Here is a 27,895-nt window from a genome sequence, read left to right on the forward strand (position 1 = left end):
TATACAAAAAAATGCAGTGATCCTATTTGGAGGTGAAATGAAACAACGGATCAGAGTGATGTCATTAATGATGTAAACATGTTTGAATTACATAATAAATTGAAGTTAACCCGAGGTGTAACCGGTATGTGAAACATACTCTCGAGTAGATAAGTCAGAAAGTAATAAAAGATAAATAACTATACAAATAAAGTATATACAAATGTTTCAGCCCTAACCAAGGGAACATAGATACATAGTAAATATCGTCATTAGCTAAATATTAACTCTGTTATATAGCAAAATATTGTCAGTGCAATTTTGAAGCATTATACGAAATGGACTACTTCCATCATGGAGTTACGGCAAATAACTGTATTATATTGCTGCATTCTGTAAAACATAGCTCAATCATATATTATCTTCTAGGTAAAAAACAATATAATGAGTTCTTCTCATTTAAACCAGATGGTGATAATGTTTCCAACGTGTTTATCCAGAAAGCCTCACCTCTGAGTAACAGGTTATCACGATCTCCTTCTCTGGGTGAGATGGGTATGTGATCTATTTCCATAAAGCAAAGTGAGGACAGGCTATGTCCCATCTCAAGGAAATGCTGGGCGACTGGAGTGCTCGCAGTGCCTCTCAGTAGTGCTGAACGTATAGTAGACCTGTGACCCCGCGTGCGTTCCCTTAGGTCATTAGATGTCTTGCCCACGTAAGTGAGACTACAGGGGCATATAATTCTATACACAACATGTGTGGTCCTGCACGTAATCCGGTGTTTAATTGTGTACACCTTTCCAGATTTTGGGTGACAGAAGGTTTTATCTGGTATCATAGAATTGCACGCCAGACAGTTCAAACAGCGAACATCCTGCTTTTGTCACTTTCTGTAATGACTGTGTTGTGGACACTATATCTGTGTGCATCAAATAGTCTCTCAGATTTTTCCCTTTTCTGTAACTCATAATGGGATGTTTTTTTTAAATACAGGAGGCAGGGATGAGTCATTGTATAGAACGTGCCATTTTTTTTTAATGGTATCTCTGAGTTTTTGGGACTTTGGATGAAATGCCTGAGGGAAGATGAATCGATCACCGATGTCTTGATGAATCCTGTTTTCTGTAATTGATTCTATTGCCTTTGTGTATGCCACATTCAAAACCGTTTTTGAATATTCTCTTTGTAGGAATTTTTGGAACATGTCCTGAATCTGTATCTCCGCCCGGCTGTCATCTGAGTTATTGCGCAATCCTCTTATTAATTGAGAGATAGGCAGTGACTCGTTTAGTTTTCTAGGATGGAAACTTGTTGAATGCAGAATAGTGTTCCAATCTGTTGATTTAGAAAACAAAGTATAGCCCAAGCGATTGCCTGGGATGAAAATTTGAAGATCCAGGAAATTGATATTAGTCATACTTGACTGGCAAATTAAGTAAAATTAGGTAAATATAACCTCAGATGAACAACAACACGTGAAATATTACACCATGCCATAATGTGTTTAACAAAAAAAAGCCAATATAATAATAATACATTGATAATAAAAATAATGTGATCGCTCATAGAAGAATCGCTAGCAGTTTTTGTTAGATAGAATATCCTGCAATATCCGTAGCAATTTTACAGTAAATCCAATGGATATGCTACCAAAGCAGAGCCCTAGCATTTAGTGGAGCAGTTTAATGGTGCAGGTTGTGTATAAAGAATACCCGTGGCTCCCTTTGGTAATAGAGATGCCAGGACTGTATTGTCACACCTGCATGAAAGGTTCCTTCTAAGAACCTTAACAACATTGTCTGATTGCTTGTGATCTACATAGATACCCAGTCTCTCATTCACTGTTTAGCGGTTTACAAATGCATACATATTTTCAGAAACTGATGCAGTTTTTAGACCTTTCTTATCTTTAAAGGTGGTTTTAAAGGTCCTTGTTGTCCAAAATCCGCCCAAGTTGTGCACTTAGTAAAAATACCTACCTTCTCCCTAGATACCTCTAAGAGATTGGTGTGCGCAGCACCATTCACAAACTAAACATGTCTCTTCATAAACTAATAGCCGCTGAGGTATAAACTGATAGCAGCCAAAGCACAATGAGTGGGACTGGTGGTTGAACTACATATCCCATAAACTTCTGGTGGACAGCAACTCAAGGGGTAACATCATACCCACAGACTAGAATGAGTGGCTCTTGGTTAGGAGAGCATCTTGTTGGTCTTGGAAGTGCTAGCAGCTGTTACTGGTTTGAAGATGGATAAGCAGAAGAATAAGGAACTTTGAATATGAGCGTATCATTTGATATTTGTTTTTTCAGTTTTATATTTTCTAATATATCTGAAGAAAGAAAAAAACAAAAAGAGATAATGGAGATATTATGGAGATTTTTCACACAGAGTGGAGCAGAGGGCAGGCTATATCGACAGAGTAGTAAGAGTATCCTCATGTAACATTATTGGAGTCACACCTTGAATACATGCAGCAAGAAGACAACTTTATCAAATAGTACCTTCCGTTTATCTAAAGAATTACTAAAAGCACCATCACCACTTCACGGATTTGACTTGGTCATGGTGCCTGGAATCTGTATGTGCTGCGTTTTGCCATGAAACACGAAACTTATTGAGTTTAACTCTTTTGATTCCAGCAGTGTAATAAAAGTTTTGATAATTATATAAGAGTGAAGTAAATATTCCCACTTAGTAAAAATGAATAAATAACCAATAATTCGGAGAATAGAAGCAATCCTCCGGTGACATTCTGTTGGCCATTAGTTGATATTTGGACAGCATTAAAATACATTGTTGAGAATTTGAATCATCGTCTATTATTGTCCATTTTCTGTTACTTTTTTCAAACTTTAAACTTCCTAACAAAAAAAAAAAAAAAACACACAACTCTTTTGGTAAAAATGGATAAAGGACCCAAAGCAAAACAAATGCTCCTTAGTGTATGTTATACTGAGTTAATTGGACACAAAGGGAATTTAGAATGTTTTACAGGAATATATATATATTATATAAGGTGTAAAATTATTGACATCACTTCATTTACCCCTTACTAAAAGAATGTGTCTGGAATAAATTATTGAAAATACACGAAGAACACATTTTTTTACCATAAAGCATAATTGGAATTACAACTGATGAGTGACATTTCTTATGGGGAATAAAAGAGGTTGTGATAAGGTAAGCAAATCCTGTTTATAATGCATTTTAATAATAATGTAGAAAAATATTAACTTATTGATGCTAGAAGAAAAAAAGTATAATCAGTGTATTATTGATTGTGTCTGTTTATCTAAAAGGGTGCACACATTGTTACAGAGTTGTTCACTAAAATGAGAATTTTAGGTGAATTTAAAATTTAAGGTAAAACTAGCCGAATTTGAACAAATCTGTAAGTGAGCTAAGCTTTCATTTTTGAAAAATTTGAATTGCACGTTGAATTCTTACTTTAATAATTAACCCTCTAAATGTGTTATATTAATTTCTAGTGATAAGGTTCTGAAACGTAACCAAATCTCAGAACAGCAATCGGCCTTTAAAGATCATACGCTGAATTACACAATAGTATTGCTTTCAGAGACAATCTTGGAAATTAAATAAATCTCGATAGATCCATCCAATCACTATTAGTATTCTTGCTGGTATTATTATATTTAATATCATGTATTTCATTATATCGATAAGAAAATATAGTTTCAAGGGTTTCCTTTTATTTTTTTATAATTCTTTATTTTTGTTGTGCATGCGATTACATACAGACTTGCGATACCACAACAGTTTTGGCAAGTAATTCAAATTACAGATTAGATATAACTTGTTAACTGGTATAGGAAGTACCTGCACAATTTTTTTTATGTAAAATCAAGCTGATCAATGAACAGAATGGTAAAAATGTCAGTGTGGAGTCAACAAAAAGGCGTAAAGTGCCACCCCAGCAAAGAAGGCATGCACAATAACCTATTTTTTTCCACATATGGCGTCAAAGCAGGTGTTGAAGAGGACTATCCATCTCTGGTACTCCATGTCTGCTTGGGAGCACGGAGACCCAGTCGTGGCAGCCATCTTGGGTATGTCGCTTGGGTTCATGCAAGCCAGTGAAAGCCTTCATTGAGTAGACAAGCTTGCCCAGTGGGGACCAGGATATCCCTCACCGGTCCAAAGGGGGCAGGGGGTTGTCACGGGTTCTTTCCACCAGATTGTCTGGCTAAGATCGGGCATGGAGATCGTCCACCTCTCCCGCCTCAGTATCACACCAGGCCACAACCAGCTGGAGGCTTTTGCTTTATAAATTCATGTGCTGCCCGAACTGCCCCAGTTCACCCTAGGTGTTCCCGGCGTTGGTCATGAAAGGTGAGTAGCAGGGTGTTTGCTCCCCCAAAATCGGTAATTTAGCAGGGTTTGTACAAAGCCCGGGCCTTGTGAAACTGACCAGTATGGCGGTCAGGCCCCACCCCAGGGTTTCCTTTTATTTTAAATGTATTTTGTGTTGAACAAAACAGGCAACAAGAGCATTAAGGCATTGCCAAACCTAGGAAATATGACACTGTGTACAGTAACACAGAATGATAAACTGATTTTATCATTAAATAAAAAAAAAAAAAGACTACAAGAACACAATAGAAGAACACCAGATAGGAAGCTGGGGCAGGTGCAGTCAATGTCAAATATTCCAAGAGATACAAAGTTATTTACACAGACTGATTTCGAAAACATGTTTATTGGAGTTTAAAGACACATTACTGGGAGTATTATTGCTGTGGAGCTCTGTTATACTCTCAGACACATTACTGGGAGTATTATTGCTGTGGGGCTCTGTTATACACGCAGACACATTACTGGGAGTATTATTACTGTGGGGCTCTGTTATACACTCAGACACATTACTGGGAGTATTATTGCTGTGGGGCTCTGTTATACACTCAGACACATTACTGGGAGTATTATTGCTGTGGAGCTCTGTTATACACTCAGACACATTACTGGGAGTATTATTAATGTGGAGCTCTGTTATACAATCAGACACATTACTGGGAGTATTATTGCTGTGGAGCTCTGTTATATACTCAGACACATTACTGGGAGTATTATTGCTGTGGAGCTCTGTTATACACTCAGACACATTACTGGGAGTATTATTGCTGTGGGGCTCTGTTATACACTCAGACACATTACTGGGAGTATTATTGCTGTGGAGCTCTGTTATACACTCAGACACATTACTGGGAGTATTATTACTGTGGAGCTCTGTTATACACTCAGACACATTACTGGGAGTATTATTGCTGTGGAGCTCTGTTATACCCTCAGACACATTACTGGGAGTATTATTGCTGTGGAGCTCTGTTATACACTCAGACACATTACTGGGAGTATTATTGCTGTGGGGCTCTGTTATACACTCAGACACATTACTGGGAGTATTATTGCTGTGGAGCTCTGTTATACACTCAGACACATTACTGGGAGTATTATTGCTGTGGAGCTCTGTTATACACTCAGACACATTACTGGGAGTATTATTGCTGTGGGGCTCTGTTATACACTCAGACACATTACTGGGAGTATTATTACTGTGGAGCTCTGTTATACACTCAGACACATTACTGGGAGTATTATTGCTGTGGAGCTCTGTTATACCCTCAGACACATTACTGGGAGTATTATTGCTGTGGAGCTCTGTTATACACTCAGACACATTACTGGGAGTATTATTGCTGTGGGGCTCTGTTATACACTCAGACACATTACTGGGAGTATTATTGCTGTGGAGCTCTGTTATACACTCAGACACATTACTGGGAGTATTATTGCTGTGGAGCTCTGTTATACACTCAGACACATTACTGGGAGTATTATTGCTGTGGAGCTCTGTTATACACCCAGACACATTACTGGGAGTATTATTGCTGTGGAGCTCTGTTATACACTCAGACACATTACTGGGAGTATTATTGCTGTGGAGCTCTGTTATACACTCAGACACATTACTGGGAGTATTATTACTGTGGGGCTCTGTTATACACTCAGACACATTACTGGGAGTAGTATTGCTGTGGAGCTCTGTTATACACTCAGACACATTACTGGGAGTATTATTGCTGTGGAGCTCTGTTATACACTCAGACACATTACTGGGAGTATTATTGCTGTGGAGCTCTGTTATACACCCAGACACATTACTGGGAGTATTATTGCTGTGGAGCTCTGTTATACACTCAGACACATTACTGGGAGTATTATTGCTGTGGAGCTCTGTTATACACCCAGACACATTACTGGGAGTATTATTGCTGTGGAGCTCTGTTATACACTCAGACACATTACTGGGAGTATTATTACTGTGGAGCTCTGTTATACACTCAGATACATTACTGGGAGTATTATTGCTGTGGAGCTCTGTTATACACTCAGACACATTACTGGGAGTATTATTGCTGTGGAGCTCTGTTACACACTCAGACACATTACTGGAGTATTATTACTGTGGAGCTCTGTTATACACTCAGACACATTGCTGGGAGTAGTATTGCTGTGGAGCTCTGTTATACACTCAGATACATTGCTGGGAGTATTATTGCTGTGGAGCTCTGTTATACACTCAGACACATTACTGGGAGTATTATTGCTGTGGAGCTCTGTTATACACTCAGACACATTACTGGGAGTATTATTACTGTGGCGCTCTGTTATACACTCAGACACATTACTGTGAGTATTATTACTGTGGAGCTCTGTTATACACTCAGATACATTACTGGGAGTATTATTGCTGTGGAGCTCTGTTACACACTCAGATACATTACTGGGAGTATTATTGCTGTGGAGTTCTGTTATACACTCAGACACATTACTGGGAGTATTATTGCTGTGGCGCTCTGTTATACACTCAGACACATTACTGGGAGTATTATTGCTGTGGAGCTCTGTTATACACTCAGACACATTACTGGGAGTATTATTGCTGTGGAGCTCTGTTATACACTCAGACACATTACTGGGAGTATTATTACTGTGGGGCTCTGTTATACACTCAGATACATTACTGGGAGTACTATTGCTGTGGAGCTCTGTTATACACTCAGACACATTACTGGGAGTATTATTGCTGTGGAGTTCTGTTATACACTCAGACACATTACTAGGAGTGTTATTACTGTGGCGCTCTGTTATACACTGAGACACATTACTGGGAGTATTATTACTGTGGAGCTCTGTTATACACTCAGACACCTTACTGGGAGTATTATTACTGTGGCGCTCTGTTATACACTTAGACACATTACTGGGAGTATTATTGCAGTGGGGCTCTGTTATACACAGACACATTACTGGGAGTATTATTGCTGTGGAGCTCTGTTATACACTCAGACACATTACTGGGAGTATTATTACTATGGAGCTCTGTTATACACTCAGATACATTACTGGGAGTATTATTGCTGTGGAGCTCTGTTACACACTCAGACACATTACTGGGAGTATTATTGCTCTGGAGCTCTGTTATACACTCAGACACATTACTGGGAGTATTATTGCTGTGGAGCTCTGTTATACACTCAGATACATTACTGGGAGTATTATTACTGTGGCGCTCTGTTATACACTCAGACACATTACTGGGAGTATTATTGCTGTGGAGCTCTGTTATACACTCAGACACATTACTAGGAGTGTTATTACTGTGGCGCTCTGTTATACACTCAGACACATTACTGGGAGTATTATTACTGTGGAGCTCTGATATACACCCAGACACATTACTGGGAGTATTATTGCTGTGGAGCTCTGTTATACACTCAGACACATTACTGGGAGTATTATTACTGTGGAGCTCTGTTACACACTCAGATACATTACTGGGAGTATTATTACTGTGGCGCTCTGTTATACACTCAGACACATTACTGGGAGTATTATTGCAGTGGAGCTCTGTTATACACTCAGACACATTACTGGGAGTATTATTGCTGTGGAGTTCTGTTATACACTCAGACACATTACTGGGAGTATTATTGCTGTGGCGCTCTGTTATACACTCAGACACATTACTGGGAGTATTATTACTGTGGGGCTCTGTTATACACTCAGATACATTACTGGGAGTATTATTACTGTGGAGCTCTGTTATACACTCAGATACATTACTGGGAGTATTATTGCTGTGGAGCTCTGTTATACACTCAGACACATTACTGGGAGTATTATTGCTGTGGAGTTCTGTTATACACTCAGACACATTACTGGGAGTATTATTGCTTTGGAGCTCTGTTATACACTCAGACACATTACTGGGAGTATTATTACTGTGGGGCTCTGTTATACACTCAGATACATTACTGGGAGTATTATTACTGTGGAGCTCTGTTATACACTCAGATACATTACTGGGAGTATTATTGCTGTGGAGCTCTGTTATACACTCAGACACATTACTGGGAGTATTATTGCTGTGGAGTTCTGTTATACACTCAGACACATTACCAGGAGTGTTATTACTGTGGCGCTCTGTTATACACTCAGACACATTACTGGGAGTATTATTACTGTGGAGTTCTGTTATACACTCAGACACCTTACTGGGAGTATTATTACTGTGGCGCTCTGTTATACACTTAGACACATTACTGGGAGTATTATTGCAGTGGGGCTCTGTTATACACAGACACATTACTGGGAGTATTATTGCTGTGGAGCTCTGTTATACACTCAGACACATTACTGGGAGTATTATTGCAGTGGGGCTCTGTTATACACAGACACATTACTGGGAGTATTATTGCTGTGGAGCTCTGTTATACACTCAAACACATTACTGGGAGTATTATTACTGTGGAGCTCTGTTATACACTCAGATACATTGCTGGGAGTATTATTGCTGTGGAGCTCTGTTACACACTCAGACACATTACTGGGAGTATTATTGCTCTGGAGCTCTGTTATACACTCAGACACATTACTGGGAGTATTATTAATGTGGAGCTCTGTTATACAATCAGACACATTACTGGGAGTATTATTGCTGTGGAGCTCTGTTATATACTCAGACACATTACTGGGAGTATTATTGCTGTGGAGCTCTGTTTTACACTCAGACACATTACTGGGAGTATTATTGCTGTGGGGCTCTGTTATACACTCAGACACATTACTGGGAGTATTATTGCTGTGGAGCTCTGTTATACACTCAGACACATTACTGGGAGTATTATTACTGTGGAGCTCTGTTATACACTCAGACACATTACTGGGAGTATTATTGCTGTGGAGCTCTGTTATACCCTCAGACACATTACTGGGAGTATTATTGCTGTGGAGCTCTGTTATACACTCAGACACATTACTGGGAGTATTATTGCTGTGGGGCTCTGTTATACACTCAGACACATTACTGGGAGTATTATTGCTGTGGAGCTCTGTTATACACTCAGACACATTACTGGGAGTATTATTGCTGTGGAGCTCTGTTATACACTCAGACACATTACTGGGAGTATTATTGCTGTGGGGCTCTGTTATACACTCAGACACATTACTGGGAGTATTATTGCTGTGGAGCTCTGTTATACACTCAGACACATTACTGGGAGTATTATTACTGTGGAGCTCTGTTATACACTCAGACACATTACTGGGAGTATTATTGCTGTGGAGCTCTGTTATACCCTCAGACACATTACTGGGAGTATTATTGCTGTGGAGCTCTGTTATACACTCAGACACATTACTGGGAGTATTATTGCTGTGGGGCTCTGTTATACACTCAGACACATTACTGGGAGTATTATTGCTGTGGAGCTCTGTTATACACTCAGACACATTACTGGGAGTATTATTGCTGTGGAGCTCTGTTATACACTCAGACACATTACTGGGAGTATTATTGCTGTGGAGCTCTGTTATACACCCAGACACATTACTGGGAGTATTATTGCTGTGGAGCTCTGTTATACACTCAGACACATTACTGGGAGTATTATTGCTGTGGAGCTCTGTTATACACTCAGACACATTACTGGGAGTATTATTGCTGTGGAGCTCTGTTATACACTCAGACACATTACTGGGAGTATTATTGCTGTGGAGCTCTGTTATACACTCAGACACATTACTGGGAGTATTATTACTGTGGGGCTCTGTTATACACTCAGACACATTACTGGGAGTAGTATTGCTGTGGAGCTCTGTTATACACTCAGACACATTACTGGGAGTATTATTGCTGTGGAGCTCTGTTATACACTCAGACACATTACTGGGAGTATTATTGCTGTGGAGCTCTGTTATACACCCAGACACATTACTGGGAGTATTATTGCTGTGGAGCTCTGTTATACACTCAGACACATTACTGGGAGTATTATTGCTGTGGAGCTCTGTTATACACCCAGACACATTACTGGGAGTATTATTGCTGTGGAGCTCTGTTATACACTCAGACACATTACTGGGAGTATTATTACTGTGGAGCTCTGTTATACACTCAGATACATTACTGGGAGTATTATTGCTGTGGAGCTCTGTTATACACTCAGACACATTACTGGGAGTATTATTGCTGTGGAGCTCTGTTACACACTCAGACACATTACTGGAGTATTATTACTGTGGAGCTCTGTTATACACTCAGACACATTGCTGGGAGTAGTATTGCTGTGGAGCTCTGTTATACACTCAGATACATTACTGGGAGTATTATTGCTGTGGAGCTCTGTTATACACTCAGACACATTACTGGGAGTATTATTGCTGTGGAGCTCTGTTATACACTCAGACACATTACTGGGAGTATTATTACTGTGGCGCTCTGTTATACACTCAGACACATTACTGTGAGTATTATTACTGTGGAGCTCTGTTATACACTCAGATACATTACTGGGAGTATTATTGCTGTGGAGCTCTGTTACACACTCAGATACATTACTGGGAGTATTATTGCTGTGGAGTTCTGTTATACACTCAGACACATTACTGGGAGTATTATTGCTGTGGCGCTCTGTTATACACTCAGACACATTACTGGGAGTATTATTGCTGTGGAGCTCTGTTATACACTCAGACACATTACTGGGAGTTACATAGTTACATAGTTAGATAGCTGAAAAGAGACTTGCGTCCATCAAGTTCAGCCTTCCTCACACCTGTTTTTTGCTGTTGATCCAAAAGAGAAAAAAAAAAAAAAAAAAAAAAAAAAAAACAACCCCAGTTTGAAGCACAATTTTGCAACAAGCTAGGACAAAAAATTCCTTATTGACCCCAGAATGGCAGTCAGATTTATCCTTGAATCAAGCAGTTATTACCCTACATTGAAAGATTATATCCTTGAATATTCTGTCTTTGCAAGTATGCATCTAGTAGCTGTTTGAACATCTGTATGGACTCTGATAAAACCACTTCTTCAGGCAGAGAATTCCACATCCTGATTGTTCTTACAGTAAAAAAACCTTTCCTTTGCCTTAGACGAAATCTTCTTTCTTCCAGTCTAAACGCATGGCCTCGTGTCCTATGTAAAGTCCGGTTTGTGAATAGATTTCCACACAATGGTTTGTATTGGCCCCGAATATATTTGTATAATGTTATCATATCCCCTCTCAGGCGACGTTTTTCTAAACTAAATAGGTTTAAATTTGTTAACCTTTCTTCATAGCTGATATGTTCCATTCCTTTTATTAATTTTGTAGCCCGCCTCTGCACTTTTTCTAGTGCCATGATATCCTTCTTTAGAACAGGTGCCCAAAATTGCACAGCATATTCAATATGTGGTCTTACCAGTGATTTATAGAGAGGCAAAATGATATTCTCGTCCCGAGAATGAATGCCCTTTTTCATGCATGACAATACCTTACTGGCCTTGGCCACTGCTGATTGACATTGCACATTGTTGCATAGCTTGTTGTCTATAACAATTCCCAAGTCCTTTTCGTGTGTTGTTATCCCTAATTCGCTTCCATTAAGGGTATACGTTGCTTGTGTATTCTTTACGCCGAAGTGCATAACTTTGCATTTTTCAACATTAAATTTCATCTGCCATTTGAGTGCCCAGTCCTCCAGTCTATCTAAATCCTTCTGCAGCAAAGTAATATCTTGCTCACATTGTATTATTTTACAAAGTTTTGTGTCATCTGCAAACACTGAAACATGACTTTCAATGCTGTCTTCAAGATCATTTATAAAAATGTTAAATAGAAGGGGTCCCAGAACAGACCCCTGAGGGACACCACTTGCCACCTCTGTCCAGCTTGAAAATTTACCATTAACGACAACTCTTTGTATTCTGTTTTTAAGCCAATGTTCTACCCAAGAACAAGCATTTTCATCGAGACCGATTTCCTTGAGTTTGAACACTAATCTTTTGTGTGGAACTGTATCAAATGCCTTGGCAAAATCCAAATAGATCACATCCACTGCAAAACCCTGATCTATACTTCTACTTACTTCTTCGTAGAACGCAATCAAGTTAGTTTGACATGACCTGTGCTTCATAAAACCGTGCTGATTTTTGCTGATAACCATATTCTTCTCAAGGAATTCTTGAATATTATCCCTTAATAACCTTTCAAATATTTTACCAGCCACAGAAGTTAAGCTCACAGGTCTATAATTTCCAGGCAAGGATTTTGAACCCTTTTTGAATATAGGAACCACATCTGCCTTCCTCCAATCCTCCGGAACACTTCCTGAAAGAAAAGAATCTTGAAAGATTAAAGACAGAGGTTCACTTATTTCTACACTTAGTTCCTTAAGTACACGTGGATGGATACCGTCAGGCCCTGGAGCTTTGTTTATATTAACTTTCTTTAGTTGCTGCAGCACATTGTCTTGAGTTAACCAATTACAATTATTCTGCAAGTTTTTAGTAGCAATCATTTGCACATCTATTGCCATGGGTTCTTCTTTAATATATACGGAGGAGAAATAGTTATTTAGAATTCCTGCCTTTTCTTGGTCTTCATTAACTAACACCCCTGTTTCAGTTTTAAGTGTACCTATACTTTCATTTTTGGGTTTTTTGGAATTTATGTACTTAAAAAATGCTTTGGGGTTGGTTTTGCTCTCTTTAGCTATCATTTTTTCATTTTGAAGTTTAGCAAGTTTAATTGCCTTTTTGCACGCATTATTTGCTTTCTTATATCTTTTATAAGATGCATCTGATTTGTCTGATTTAAATGCTTTAAATGCCCTTTTCTTATTTTTAATCTCTTGTTTTACTTCTCTACTAAGCCACATTGGTTTTAATTTGTTTCTTTTATACTTATTTCCCAATGGTACATACTGAGAAATGTACCTTTCTAATATTTGTTGGAAGATGATCCATTTATCCTCAGTGTTCTTTTCACTAAAGAGTTTATGCCAGTCAATATATTGTAAAGCTTCCCTTATCTTATTGAAATTGGCCTTTTTAAAATTATATGTTTTAGTATACCCCATGTGCTTTTGTTTTTTTGAGTTTATTTCAAAGGACACTATATTGTGATCACTATTTCCCAAGTGCTCACCTACTTGAATGTTGGTCAAAAGATCAACGTTGTTTGTTAACACCAGGTCCAGACAAGCGTCCATTCTAGTTGGTGCTTGTACAAGTTGTGACATGAAGTTGTCATTTAACAAGTTTAAAAACCTAATTCCCTTTGCTGAGCTACTAGTCCCTATGTCCCAATTTATGTCTGGGTAATTAAAATCTCCAATAATTAAAGTGTTACCAAGATTTGCAGCTTTCTCAATTTGCTCAAACAGCTGTTGTTCCTCGTCAATATTAACATTAGGTGGTTTATAACATATCCCAACCAATAGTTGGTTTCCCTTCTTTTCCCCCAAGCAGATATTTACCCATAAAGCTTCCACATTTTCCTCATCGCATTCAATTTGCTTAAGATTTGGCTTTAAATCATGGTTGACATACAAACATACCCCACCACCCTTCTTGTTTTTCCAGAGTATTATTGCTGTGGAGCTCTGTTATACACTCAGACACATTACTGGGAGTATTATTACTGTGGGGCTCTGTTATACACTCAGATACATTACTGGGAGTACTATTGCTGTGGAGCTCTGTTATACACTCAGACACATTACTGGGAGTATTATTGCTGTGGAGTTCTGTTATACACTCAGACACATTACTAGGAGTGTTATTACTGTGGCGCTCTGTTATACACTGAGACACATTACTGGGAGTATTATTACTGTGGAGCTCTGTTATACACTCAGACACCTTACTGGGAGTATTATTACTGTGGCGCTCTGTTATACACTTAGACACATTACTGGGAGTATTATTGCAGTGGGGCTCTGTTATACACAGACACATTACTGGGAGTATTATTGCTGTGGAGCTCTGTTATACACTCAGACACATTACTGGGAGTATTATTACTATGGAGCTCTGTTATACACTCAGATACATTACTGGGAGTATTATTGCTGTGGAGCTCTGTTACACACTCAGACACATTACTGGGAGTATTATTGCTCTGGAGCTCTGTTATACACTCAGACACATTACTGGGAGTATTATTGCTGTGGAGCTCTGTTATACACTCAGATACATTACTGGGAGTATTATTACTGTGGCGCTCTGTTATACACTCAGACACATTACTGGGAGTATTATTGCTGTGGAGCTCTGTTATACACTCAGACACATTACTAGGAGTGTTATTACTGTGGCGCTCTGTTATACACTCAGACACATTACTGGGAGTATTATTACTGTGGAGCTCTGATATACACCCAGACACATTACTGGGAGTATTATTGCTGTGGAGCTCTGTTATACACTCAGACACATTACTGGGAGTATTATTACTGTGGAGCTCTGTTACACACTCAGATACATTACTGGGAGTATTATTACTGTGGCGCTCTGTTATACACTCAGACACATTACTGGGAGTATTATTGCAGTGGAGCTCTGTTATACACTCAGACACATTACTGGGAGTATTATTGCTGTGGAGTTCTGTTATACACTCAGACACATTACTGGGAGTATTATTGCTGTGGCGCTCTGTTATACACTCAGACACATTACTGGGAGTATTATTACTGTGGGGCTCTGTTATACACTCAGATACATTACTGGGAGTATTATTACTGTGGAGCTCTGTTATACACTCAGATACATTACTGGGAGTATTATTGCTGTGGAGCTCTGTTATACACTCAGACACATTACTGGGAGTATTATTGCTGTGGAGTTCTGTTATACACTCAGACACATTACTGGGAGTATTATTGCTGTGGAGCTCTGTTATACACTCAGACACATTACTGGGAGTATTATTACTGTGGGGCTCTGTTATACACTCAGATACATTACTGGGAGTATTATTACTGTGGAGCTCTGTTATACACTCAGATACATTACTGGGAGTATTATTGCTGTGGAGCTCTGTTATACACTCAGACACATTACTGGGAGTATTATTGCTGTGGAGTTCTGTTATACACTCAGACACATTACCAGGAGTGTTATTACTGTGGCGCTCTGTTATACACTCAGACACATTACTGGGAGTATTATTACTGTGGAGTTCTGTTATACACTCAGACACCTTACTGGGAGTATTATTACTGTGGCGCTCTGTTATACACTTAGACACATTACTGGGAGTATTATTGCAGTGGGGCTCTGTTATACACAGACACATTACTGGGAGTATTATTGCTGTGGAGCTCTGTTATACACTCAAACACATTACTGGGAGTATTATTACTGTGGAGCTCTGTTATACACTCAGATACATTGCTGGGAGTATTATTGCTGTGGAGCTCTGTTACACACTCAGACACATTACTGGGAGTATTATTGCTCTGGAGCTCTGTTATACACTCAGACACATTACTGGGAGTATTATTGCTGTGGAGCTCTGTTATACACTCAGATACATTACTGGGAGTATTATTACTGTGGCGCTCTGTTATACACTCAGACACATTACTGGGAGTATTATTGCTGTGGAGCTCTGTTATACACTCAGACACTTTACTAGGAGTGTTATTACTGTGGCGCTCTGTTATACACTCAGACACATTACTGGGAGTATTATTACTGTGGAGCTCTGTTATACACTCAGACACATTACTGGGAGTATTATTCCTGTGGCGCTCTGTTATACACTTAGACACATTACTGGGATTATTATTGCTGTGGAGCTCTGTTATACACTCAGACACATTACTGGGAGTATTATTACTGTGGAGCTCTGTTATACACTCAGACACATTACTGGGAGTATTATTGCTGTGGAGCTCTGTTATACACTCAGGCACATTACTTGGAGTATTATTACTGTGGAGCTCTGTTATACACTCAGACACATTACTGGGAGTGTTATTGCTGTGGGGCTCTGTTATACACTCAGACACATTACTGGGAGTATTATTGCTGTGGGGCTCTGTTATACACTCAGAAACATTACTGGGAGTATTATTACTGTGGAGCTCTGTTATACACTCAGACACATTTCTGGGAGTATTATTGCTGTGGAGCTCTGTTATACACTCAGACACATTACTGGGAGTAATATAGCTTTGGAGCTCTGTTATACACTCAGACACATTACTGGGAGTATTATTGCTGTGGAGCTCTGTTATACACTCAGGCACATTACTGGGAGTATTATTGCCGTGGAGCGCTGTTATACACTCAGGCACACCAACAATATGGAGCTCATAGAGAAGAGGGACATTAGGATAGAAAAGAGGGACAGAGGGATTTGTGACGGAAATAGGAACTGTGCCTTCTAAATAGGGATACTTGGGAGGTGCGGTTAAAACATGACATACCAGTACTAGAAGGTACTAGGTGACGTAGATTGAAGCAGTATTCTACTATTTGAGGGGAGCACAAGGACCAATTCAACTTCCAAGGCAGTTGGTAATGAGACAGTATGAAAACTGTTTCTGTTATACAGACAAATTGACATAATATATATATATCAATACTATATATAAATAGTCTGGGCTAATTCAACAAATAGTTTTTCTCCAACTTATGAATAGATTTAACCTTTTACATCCAGTCGGTCAGGGTAGGAAAACAAAGACATCAAAGTTGAAAGGTACATAGTTATTGATCTCTTGCACAATTATTAATGAAAGTGAGAATTCAAAGTGAACTTCAAATTTTATCTCAAAATAGCAGAACTAAAATCATTTTCAGATATGCTTTCCATTCAGCTACTCTGGCCATAAAGTTAATTTAATTTAATTTGAATTTACTTTAAATTCTCACTTTAGTAAATTATGCTGTCGGTGTTGGTATGTGAGTATGTTGGAGAAAATGCCATAGCTGGGGAGGTGACTGGTGGCGGTCTTGTCATTATAAACACATAGTTCAGGACCTGTGTCCAAAATAAAGTGATATCAGGACACAATGTATGTGAATTACTGAACTTCTACCTACCTGTCAGCAGTCTCTGGATAGAGAACATGGAGATCATTGACAAGTGGATAGTGATGTCCCGAATTGTTCGCTGGCGAATAGTTCCTGGCGAACATCGCTTGTTCGCGTTCGCCACGGATGGCGAACACATGCGCTGTTTGGTCCGCCCCTGGCATATACTGTGCCCACTTGCCCAGTGCCACCACTCACTCACTGGTGTCCCAATAGCTTGCATTTAACAAAAACAAAACTTTTTTGACTGTATTATAATAGCAGTCAGTTTCCTTCACTAGTGTGCGTTTCAGGGCCTGCCCAGTGCCACCACTCACTCACTGGTGTCACAATAGCTTGCATTTAACAAAAAAAAAACTTTTTGGACTGTAATATAATAGCAGTCAGTTTCCTTCACTAGTGTGCATTTCAGGGCCTGCCAGGGCACAGTGTCACACCAGTGCAACTCATATCTGGTGTCACAGTAGTGTAGATTTAAAAAAAAAAAAAATTTGACTGTAGTAGATTGAATAGCAGTTAGTTGTCTCCAGCGTGTGTGTCAGGCTCACAGCGTATACTGTGCCCACTTGCCCAGTGCCACCACTCACTCACTGGTGTCCCAATAGCTTGCATTTAACAAAAACAAAACTTTTTTGACTGTAATATAATAGCAGTCAGTTTCCTTCACTAGTATGCGTTTCAGGGCCTGCCCAGTGCCACCACTCACTCACTGGTGTCCCAATAGCTTGCATTTAAAAAAAACTAAAAAATTTTTGACTGTAATATAATAGCAGTCAGTTTACTTCACTAGTGTGCGTTTCAGGGCCTGCCCAGTGCCACCACTCACTCACTGGTGTCCCAATAGCTTGCATTTAAAAAAAACACTAAACTTTTTTTACTGTAATATAATAGCAGTCAGTTTCCTTCACTAGTGTGCGTTTCAGGGCCTGCCCAGTGCCACCACTCACTCACTGGTGTCACAATAGCTTGCATTTAAAAAAACAAAACTTTTCCTCCTCCAGCTTAGCTTCGGGCACCTCTCAAGTTACCACTCGCCCGCCTGCCGCCACCACCAACACTAGCACCACAGTCACTTCACTTGGTATGTTAGAGGAGTTATTTACACATCAGTTGGAAGAAATGAGTGATGCGCAACCATTATTGCCAGAGGATGTAGATAACAGGGATATTTCTCAGTCAAGCAGCATTACACACGTACGGTGTGATGATGATGATGATGATGATGTTGTACCCACTGCTGCTTCCTTTGCTGAGTTGTCAGTTACATGTGAAGCGGTTGATGATGACGATGCGTCCGTGGATGTCACGTGGGTGCCCGCTAGAAGAGAAGAAGAACAGGGGGAAAGTTCAGATTGGGAGACAGAGAGGAGGAGGAGGAGACGAGTTGGAAGCAAGGGGAGGTCGTTGCAAGGGGCTAGTGGCACAGTCAGACAGCATGCATCGGCACCCGGGGTCAGCCAGACAGCATGCCAATCAACGCGTGCTGTTGCCACCACCAGAATGCCGTCATTGCAGAGCTCAGCAGTGTGGCAGTTTTTTTGTGTGTCTGCCTCTGACAACAGCGATGCCATTTGCAACCTGTGCCAAAAGAAACTGAGTCGTGGGAAGTGCAACACCCACCTAGGTACAACTGCTTTGCGAAGGCACATGATCGCACATCACAAACGCCTATGGGATCAACACATGAGTACAAACAGCACACAAACTCAAAGCTGCCATCCTCCTCCTGGTCCAGCATCTTCAGCCACGTTAACCACAGCTGTCCTCCTTTCCCCCTCTCAACCATCCGCCCCTCCGTCTCTCGCCTTGAGCAGTTCCTGCTCATCTGCCCACAGTCAGGTGTCTGTCAAGGACATGTTTGAGCGTAAGAAGCCAATGTCACAAAGTCACCCCCTTGCCCGGCGTCTGACGGCTGGCTTGACTGACCTCTTAGCCCGCCAGCTTTTACCATACAAGTTGGTGGAGTCTGAGGCATTCAAAAAATTTGTAGCTATTGGGACACCGCAGTGGAAGGTACCCGGCCGAAATTTCTTTCCAAAAAAAGGCAATCCCCAACCTGTACTCGATTGTGCAAAAGGAAGTAATGGCATGTCTGGCACACAGTGTTGGGGCAAGGGTCTATCTGACCACTGATACCTGGTCTGCACAGCATGGTCAGGGCAGGTATATCACCTACACTGCACATTGGGTAAACCTGCTGACGGCTGCCAAGCATGGAATGCCTGTCTCTGCAGAGGAGTTGGTGACACCGCCATGACTTGCAGGAAGGCCTGCTGCCACCTCCTCTACTCCTCCTACTCCATCCTCTTCCATAACCTCCTCGGCTGAGTCCTCTTCTGCTGCTTCGTCTTGCTCCACATCAACGGCACCCCCCCAGATCCCCAGGTACTATTCCACATTCCGGATACGGCAGTGTCACGCCGTCTTGGGTTTGACTTGCTTGAAAGCAGAGAGTCACACCGGACAAGCACTCCTGTCTGCCCTGAACGCACAGGTGGAAAAGGGGCTGACTCCGCAGCAACTGGATATCGGCAAAGTGGTTTGTGACAACAGAAAAAAATTGTTAGCGGCATTGAAGTTGGGCAAGTTGACACATGTGCCGTGCATGGCACATGTGTGTAATCTGATCGTACAACGCTTTGTGCATAAGTACACAGGCTTACAGGACGTCCTGAAGCAGGCCAGGAAGGTGTGTGGCCATTTCAGGCGTTCCTACACGGCCATAGCTCACTTTGCCGATATCCAGCAGTGAAACAACATGCCAGTGAGGCGCTTGATTTGCGACAGCCCGACACGTTGGAATTCAACACTCCTAATGTTCGACCGCCTGCTCCAACAAGAAAAAGCTGTTAATGAATATTTGTATGACCGGGGTGCTAGGACAGCCTCTGGGGAGCTGGGAATTTTTTTGCCACATTACGCATTACATCATGCGCAATGCCTGTAGGCTCATGCGTCCTTTTGAGGAGGTGACAAACCTAGGCAGTCGCACCGAAGGCACCATCAGCGACATCATACCATTTGTTTTCTTCCTCGTTTTCGTGCTCGTTGTCACCCATCTGGTACCCGTGGTGTTGTACGTGGCTGGGGGGAATAACATACCTTCATTGAGATCACTGAGGAGGAGGAACGGGAAATGAGTAGCTCGGCATCCAACCTTGTGCAAATTGTGTCTTTCATGCTGTCGTGCCTGTTGAGGGACCCTCGTATAAAAAGGCTGAAGGAGAATGACCTGTACTGGGTGTCCACGCTACTAGACCCCCGGTATAAGCAGAAAGTGGCTGAAATGTTACCAAATTACAACAAGTCGGAAAGGATGCAGCATTTGCAAAATAAATTAAGAAGTATGCTTTACACAGCGTATAAGGGTGATGTCACAGCACAACGGGAATCTAACAGGGGAAGAGGTGAAAGTCATCCTCCTCCTCCCACGACCACGCCGGCAAGGACAGGATGCTTTAAAGACGTGTTGTTGATGGAGGACATGCGGACCTTTTTAAGTCCTATGCATCGCCACAGCCCTTCGGGATCCACCCTCAGAGAACGACTCGACCGACAGGTAGCAGACTACCTCGCCTTAACTGCAGATATCGACACTCTGAGGAGCGATGAACCCCTTGACTACTGGGTGTGCAGGCTTGACCTGTGGCCTGAGCTATCCCAATTTGCGATAGAACTTCTGGCCTGCCCCACTTCAAGTGTCCTGTCAGAAAGGACCTTCAGTTCAGCAGGAGGTATTGTCACTGAGAAGAGAAGTCGCCTAGGTCAAAAAAGTCTAGATTACCTCACCTTTATTAAGATGAATGAGGGATGGATCCCTGAAGGGACTGACACTGGGCGATACATTCGATTAAAAAAGGCCTGATGAGATGAGCTGCCTTGGGCTAAAAATGGTCCACACGCTGCTGTATTTTAGCTCTGAATGCCGGTTGACTTGCGTGACTTATCCGCCACCAACTAGGGTTCAAGCCGCCATGTTTTAGGGCACTTTCTGCCTGTGAAACAAACATCAATTTTTCTGGCCGCTGCTACAGCAGCGGCTGCAACAATACCTAATTTTTCAGGCATGTGTACATGCCTAATTTTTAGGCCCTCTGGTGCTGCACTGTGGCTTCAAAAACCAAACCAAAAAAAAGGCACATAGTGACCCTATGTAGGGGGAACAGTCCCTATTCTGCTCTGTGTCAGTGTGTATCAGGGATTTGACTATCTTTATTCAGATTCAAAAATTACAATTCCAGGAAAAATTTAACAAACATTTACAAGAACATGTTATGCACATCATAGAAACAACGTGAACCTCTTTAACCCCTTAAGGACCAAACTTCTGGAGTAAAAGGGAATCATGACATGTCACACATGTCATGTGTCCTTAAGGGGTTAAAGCCACAAATTTAAGACAAAAAATACGTACACACAATGTGTAAGGGTTTGAAAGAAAATTCTGAATCCTTACATGTTTACTTTATCGTTTGTTTGATTTTTGTGAACCATATATAAACTACAAGCAGCGTGAAAACTATAAAAACTCAAGTGGCCATGCTGATCAAATTAAATAGTATGCTTTACACAGCGTATAAGGGTGATGTCACAGCACAACGGGAATCTAACAGGGGAAGAGGTGAAAGTCATCCTCCTCCTCCCATGACCACGCCATATCTGCCAAGTGACCCTATGTAGGGGGGACAGTCTCTATTCTGCTCTGTGTCAGTGTGCATCATGGGCTCTGAGGACAGGTGTCAATCCATATCTGCCAAGTGACCCGATGTAAGGGGAACAGTCTCTATTCTGCTCTGTGTCAGTGTGTATCATGGGCTCTGAGGACAGGTGTCAATCCATGCCTGCCAAGTGACCCTATGTAGGGGGAACAATCTCTATTCTGCTCTGTGTCAGTGTGTATCATGGGCTCTGAGGACGGGGAACAGTCTCTATTCTGCTCTATGTCAGTGTGTATCATGGGCTTTGAGGACAGGTGTCAATCCATACCTGACAAGTGACCCTATGTAGGGGGAACAGTCTGTATTCTGATCTGTGTCAGTGTGTATCATGATCTCTGAGGACGGGGAACAGTCTCTATTCTGCTCTGTATCAGTGTGTATCAGGGGCTTTGAGGACAGGTGTCAATCCATATCTGCCAAGTGACCCTATGTAGGGGGAACAGTCTCTATTCTGCTCTGTGTCAGTGTGTATCATGGGCTCTGAGGACGGGGAACAGTCTCTATTCTGCTCTGTGTCAGTGTGTATCATGGGCTTTGAGGACAGGTGTCAATCCATACCTGCCAAGTGACCCTATGTAGGGGGAACAGTCTCTATTCTGCTCTGTGTCAGTGTGTATCATGGTCTCTGAGGACGGGGAACAGTCTCTATTCTGCTCTGTGTCAGTGTGTATCAGGGGCTTTGAGGACAGGTGTCAATCCATACCTGCCAAGTGACCCTATGTAAGGGGAACAGTCCCTATTCTGCTCTGTGTCAGTGTGTATCAGGGATCCTTAGGATAGGTGTCAATCCATATCTGCCAAGTGACCCTATGTAGGGGGAACAGTCCCTATTCTGCTCTGTGTCAGTGTGTATCAGGGATCCTTAGGATAGGTGTCAATCCATATCTGCCAAGTGACCCTATGTAGGGGGAACAGTCCTTATTCTGCTCTGTGTCAGTGTGTATCATGGGCTCTGAGGACAGGTGTCAATCCATATCTGCCAAGTGACCCTATGTAAGGGGAACAGTCCCTATTCTGCTCTGTTTCAGTGTGTATCAGGGTCTCTGAGGACAGGTGTCAATCCCTATGTCAAGGTGTCAATCCATATGTCAAGGTGTCAATATGTCATATGTCAGGTGTCAATCCATATCCATTGTGATTTAGGAATGTTAGGTGATTTCTGCCCTTTATGGATTAAAACCAGACTCTGCATCAACTGTGTAATTTTCCATGGGAGTTTTGCCATGGATCCCCCTCCGGCATGCCACAGTCCAGGTGTTAGTCACCTTGAAACAACTTTTCCATCACTTTTGTGGCCAGAAAGAGTCCCTGTGGGTTTTAAAATCGCCTGCCCATTGAAGTCAATGGCGGTTCGCCCGGTTCGCCGGTTCGCGAACGTTTGCGGAAATTCGCGTTCGCCATTCGCGAACTGAAAATTTTGTGTTCGCGAAATCACTAATTATCAGTCTATTTGCATGAAAACAAACATCTCACTATTCTCTCCTTTCATTGTTAATAGATGTTTATTACATTAATGTTTACTCCGATAGTAGAGGAATCCACAAGCAAAAAAACATTTTTTTTTACTTCATAATAAGGAATAAGTATATCATTTTTGTAGATTAACTAACAAGGAAGGTAAATCATTTTTTTTAAAATCTTTTAAATAAATCAGGTATTAATATACACCATATAATAAAAGCCCTCTAACTGCAGAATGTATCTTTATATCTTTAGACAAAGTTGAATGCTAAGATTTAACACATGTATCTTAACCAAGAGCCATTTGACGCAGGATTTGTATTCCAAACGCAGCTTACAATCTTGGTTTGCTTTGAGAGCTGTATGTCTCACGGCAGAACTACGTTTATCTTGCACAGCTTCATCAATTAGAAAAGGTGAATGAAAACCAGTTTTGCAAAACAATTGCGGCTGCTTGGCTTTAATGAATGATATAAACAGCTTCTATGCAGCTCAATATAAAAAACTCTCAAAGAACTGTACATTTATTTATTATGGGAAACCTCGACTGTATTTTCCCTTCTTTTGAATTTGTTCATGTGAAGATCTTAATTAATTTCTGGTCAGAATAAACTATTAGCGTGTAAGCATCAAGCTAACACAAATACAGAACCATCGCCTGTTCATTATCTGTTGGGTTCTGCACCGACCCCCTGTTATATTCTCTACTATCCATCATTGCCATCCGTTTTTTCTGCGTACTCCCATCTAAGCTCTTTGACAATCTCCCTCCTCTTTTCAAAACTTTCCATAACAAAACCACACAGACACATCATCCCAGTCTTCACCTCTGTGCGTAACAGAAAGAATGGGCTATATCACAATCGGAATTCTGTGAGACAAATGTATATGATCATACAATTCAAACATTCCTGTATTTTACATTGAAACTTGATGTTTTTATATTTATAATTATGTTTCTATCTACTGTCCATACTGTTTCTGTTTAAATGAACTGCAGCAAACATGGAGAATGGGAACCGCAGTACGATAACTGGATTCATTCTTCTTGGACTTTCCACTGATCCCAATATTCAAATGTTATTGTTCGTTAGTATCCTGGCTGTCTACATAACTCTGTTGGCGGCTAATAGTCTCCTTATTCTGGCTGTGACCTTTGATCGTCATCTGCACAACCCAATGTACTTCTTTCTCCTAAATCTGTCACTCGTTAATCTCATCAACCCTTCAGTCACTATTCCAAACATGCTTGCCAATATCTTAACTGGGATAAAGACTATATCATTTGTGGGCTGTGTTGCCCAGTAATTTGTTTTCCTTGTCATGGGAGAAAGTGAATGTATTCTTCTGGTTTTCATGGCATATGATCGCTTTGTTGCAATTTGCAACCCTTTACGCTATAGCTTAGTCATGAACAGATGGACCTACATCTGGATGATTACTGTCACATGGACTGTGAGCTGCGTCACATCATCAGTTGATATTTTCCTTGTATATAGATTAACGTTTTGCAGATCCAACATCATTAACCATTTCATTTGTGAAATCCCTTCACTCTTGCACTTGTCCTGCAGCGATATCTCTGTACTTAATAGCTTGAGATTGAGTGGAGGTGTAATCCTCCTTCTGCTGCCATTCACTGTCATTATTTTCTCTTATTTTAAAATTATTATTGCAATAATAAGAATCCAGTCTGGAAGATACAAAGCATTTTCCACTTGTTTTTCACACCTTATTGTTGTCACCTTGTACTATGGGACAGCCATGGTCCTCTACTTGCGACCACGGCTCTCCAGAGCAGATAACACAGACAAGCTAATCTCTGTATTCTATACTATAATCACACCACTGTTAAACCCTTTAATCTATAGCCTGAGAAATAAAGAGGTGCTCAGAGCCATGAGAAGATTAGGAAGAAAGCTGTAGGACGATGACTGTAGCGGACTGGACCCTGCACCAGAGTCTGCCCCAGTTTCCTGGAGGGGACTGCTTACTCGCCTCCTGCCCTGTGATTATGGTCCCTGGGAGATATGGCCCTTCAAGTACAATATTTGGGCATAATGGATTATGTATGACCTTACTGGCCCTTTAATAACCATCTGGGGACATACTGTGGAGTTACTGGGTGATCACCATGTCATGTATCAGAAGCACATGGTGAGAACAATGGATGGCGGCCATTTTAACTCACAGACATTGTTGTGACTTTTCTACACGGTGCCATCTCGCCAGTATTTGGTGCACAAAGACATCGTGCAGTAGTTTTAAACTATACAACAGGGGACACATTATACAGCCTGTATATGTTCTGTGGAATCTGCATTAAACTGTATCTTCCAAACTACTGAATGGATCTGGCTGAATTTTGGATATGTGGTTCACCCAGATCCCCTGGTTCTGAGGATATACTTTATATGCGGTTATTGTATGTTTTGGGGTCCCAGTGATATTTTTTTATAAAACTGTATTCATCTGCCTGTTATAATGAGATTACCCATTGTGTTCAGTAATCCTATTACAGGCAGAGGGGAGGATTTTGTGTGGATTGTACCGATTGATTGGTTGTTTTGTCCCTCCCTGTGGGCGGACCTGTATTCTCAACAACTGTAATAAAAACCAGGCTGGGAGTGCCAGCCTCAGTTCCTGTTTTAACCCTCAAAGTGAAGTGTCGTCTCATTCTTGGGGGAGGATTTATTGTATGCTGTTCCAGTTTGACTGCTAGGAGTGTAAACCTATTCGTATTGGTTTCCTATTCAACTGTCTACAACATTCATATGCTTGAGATGATTTATATGCCTCTCTGATTCGGTGATTGTGGTGTCTGCCAGAGTGCTTGGAGTCCTCAGGAAATGCTAGGAGCATCCTTTAACGGAGGTACCCAGTCGGGGTGCCAGGCGATCCGTTACAATGACCTAGAATCCTCATGATTATAAGAGTGAGTTACTCAGTACACAATAGAAAGGTAATCCTGACGGTATGAGAAATGCCAAAGCCCTGCCTGTGAGAGCAATAAATGTCCAATGTGGGAAAACTGGTCACGAGAGCAGAGCTGTAAGAGCTAGGGACAGTGGAGCTAGATGCCATCAGGAACTCAAGGAGAGACAACCTTCCATTTAAAGACACCATCTAATTAGCCAACGATGAAACTCTGACAGTATAAATGGGAGACGCCATGCACAATGCTCCATAAATACAGAGCAGAAGCTTTTCGTACAGCAAGGAACACACTGTTATTGCATGATTCATCAAGGACTGTTTTTTTTTTTTTTAGATTAATAAAAGGGATTTTATTTTTGTTTTATTAAACTGGGATCAGTGGAAGAGCCAAAGAGGGAGCACCAGGGCAATTGCAATTGTGTTGATGTACGTGCCCAGTATTTAAAATCCAGCACTGCACGTCTACCATTTGCCCATCCTTGCAGGGTTGTATTTGTGAGCAGTGCTTGTGTGTTTACATGTAAGTATGTTTTTGTATGGTGTGTTTCTATGTGCATGTAGTGGTGTATTTGTATGCACTGTTACCATTGGAATGCAGTGGTGTACTTGTGTGTAGTGTTTGTGTTTGAATGCAGGGTTATGTTTTATGTTGTGTTGGCATTTAAATGCAGGTGTACATGTGTGTGTAGTTTTGCATGAAAGGGTGTTTTTATATAATTTAGGCCTTTTAATATAGAGGAGTGTTTGTATGTAATGTTTGTGTTTGATTGCAGGGGTGTGTTTGTATGCCGTGTTACATAGTTACAGAGGCTGAAAGGAGACTTGTGTCCATTAAGTTTAGCCTTTCTCACATCTGCCTTTGGTGTTGAGCCAAAAGAAGGCAAAAAACACAGTTTGAAACGCTTTCCAGTTTTGCAACAAACTAGGAACAATTCCTTCTCAACACAGAATAGCAGTCAGCGATCTCCTAGTATCAAAAAGCAATTAATTACCCCACAATTTAAAAATTATATTTCTGAATATGAATATTATTTTTTTGCAAATATTCATTCAGTTGTTATTTTATCTGTACAAATGAAAGCACCTCTTCAGGAAGAGAATTCCACATTCTTATTGTTCTTGCTGTTTCATTTGCTTTAGACTAAATCTCCTTTCTTCCAGTCTAAATGGATGACCTTGTGTCCTATATATAGTCCTGTCTATGAATTAATACTCTGACAATGGTTTTTATTGCCCCCAAATATATTTGTATAATGCTATGATATGCTCTCTAAGGCGCCATTTTTCTTAAATGAACATACACACTCACACACAGACACATACACGCACTGACACACAGATATACAACTTAACCATATACACTCACATACACAGGTGCACACACAGACACATAC

At 40.9% G+C, this 27,895-nt stretch overlaps 1 protein-coding gene across 1 annotated transcript; it reads left to right on the plus strand.

The window, feature by feature from the left end:
* The first annotated feature begins 24,887 nt into the window (after nt 1–24,887).
* LOC134586091 (olfactory receptor 2K2-like) lies at nt 24,888–25,490 on the plus strand. The gene has a single exon (XM_063441601.1). The coding sequence runs from the start codon at nt 24,888–24,890 to the stop codon at nt 25,488–25,490; it is 603 nt and encodes a 200-aa protein (XP_063297671.1).
* Nucleotides 25,491–27,895: the final 2,405 nt, after the last annotated feature.

The sequence above is a fragment of the Pelobates fuscus genome, chromosome 2, assembly GCF_036172605.1.
Source record: "Pelobates fuscus isolate aPelFus1 chromosome 2, aPelFus1.pri, whole genome shotgun sequence".
Lineage (NCBI taxonomy): Eukaryota > Metazoa > Chordata > Amphibia > Anura > Pelobatidae > Pelobates > Pelobates fuscus.

What these genes read in the sequence shown, in the direction of transcription:
- LOC134586091 (XM_063441601.1), top strand. Translation starts at nt 24,888, where the DNA reads ATGGGAGAAAGTGAATGTATTCTTCTGGTTTTCATGGCATATGATCGC.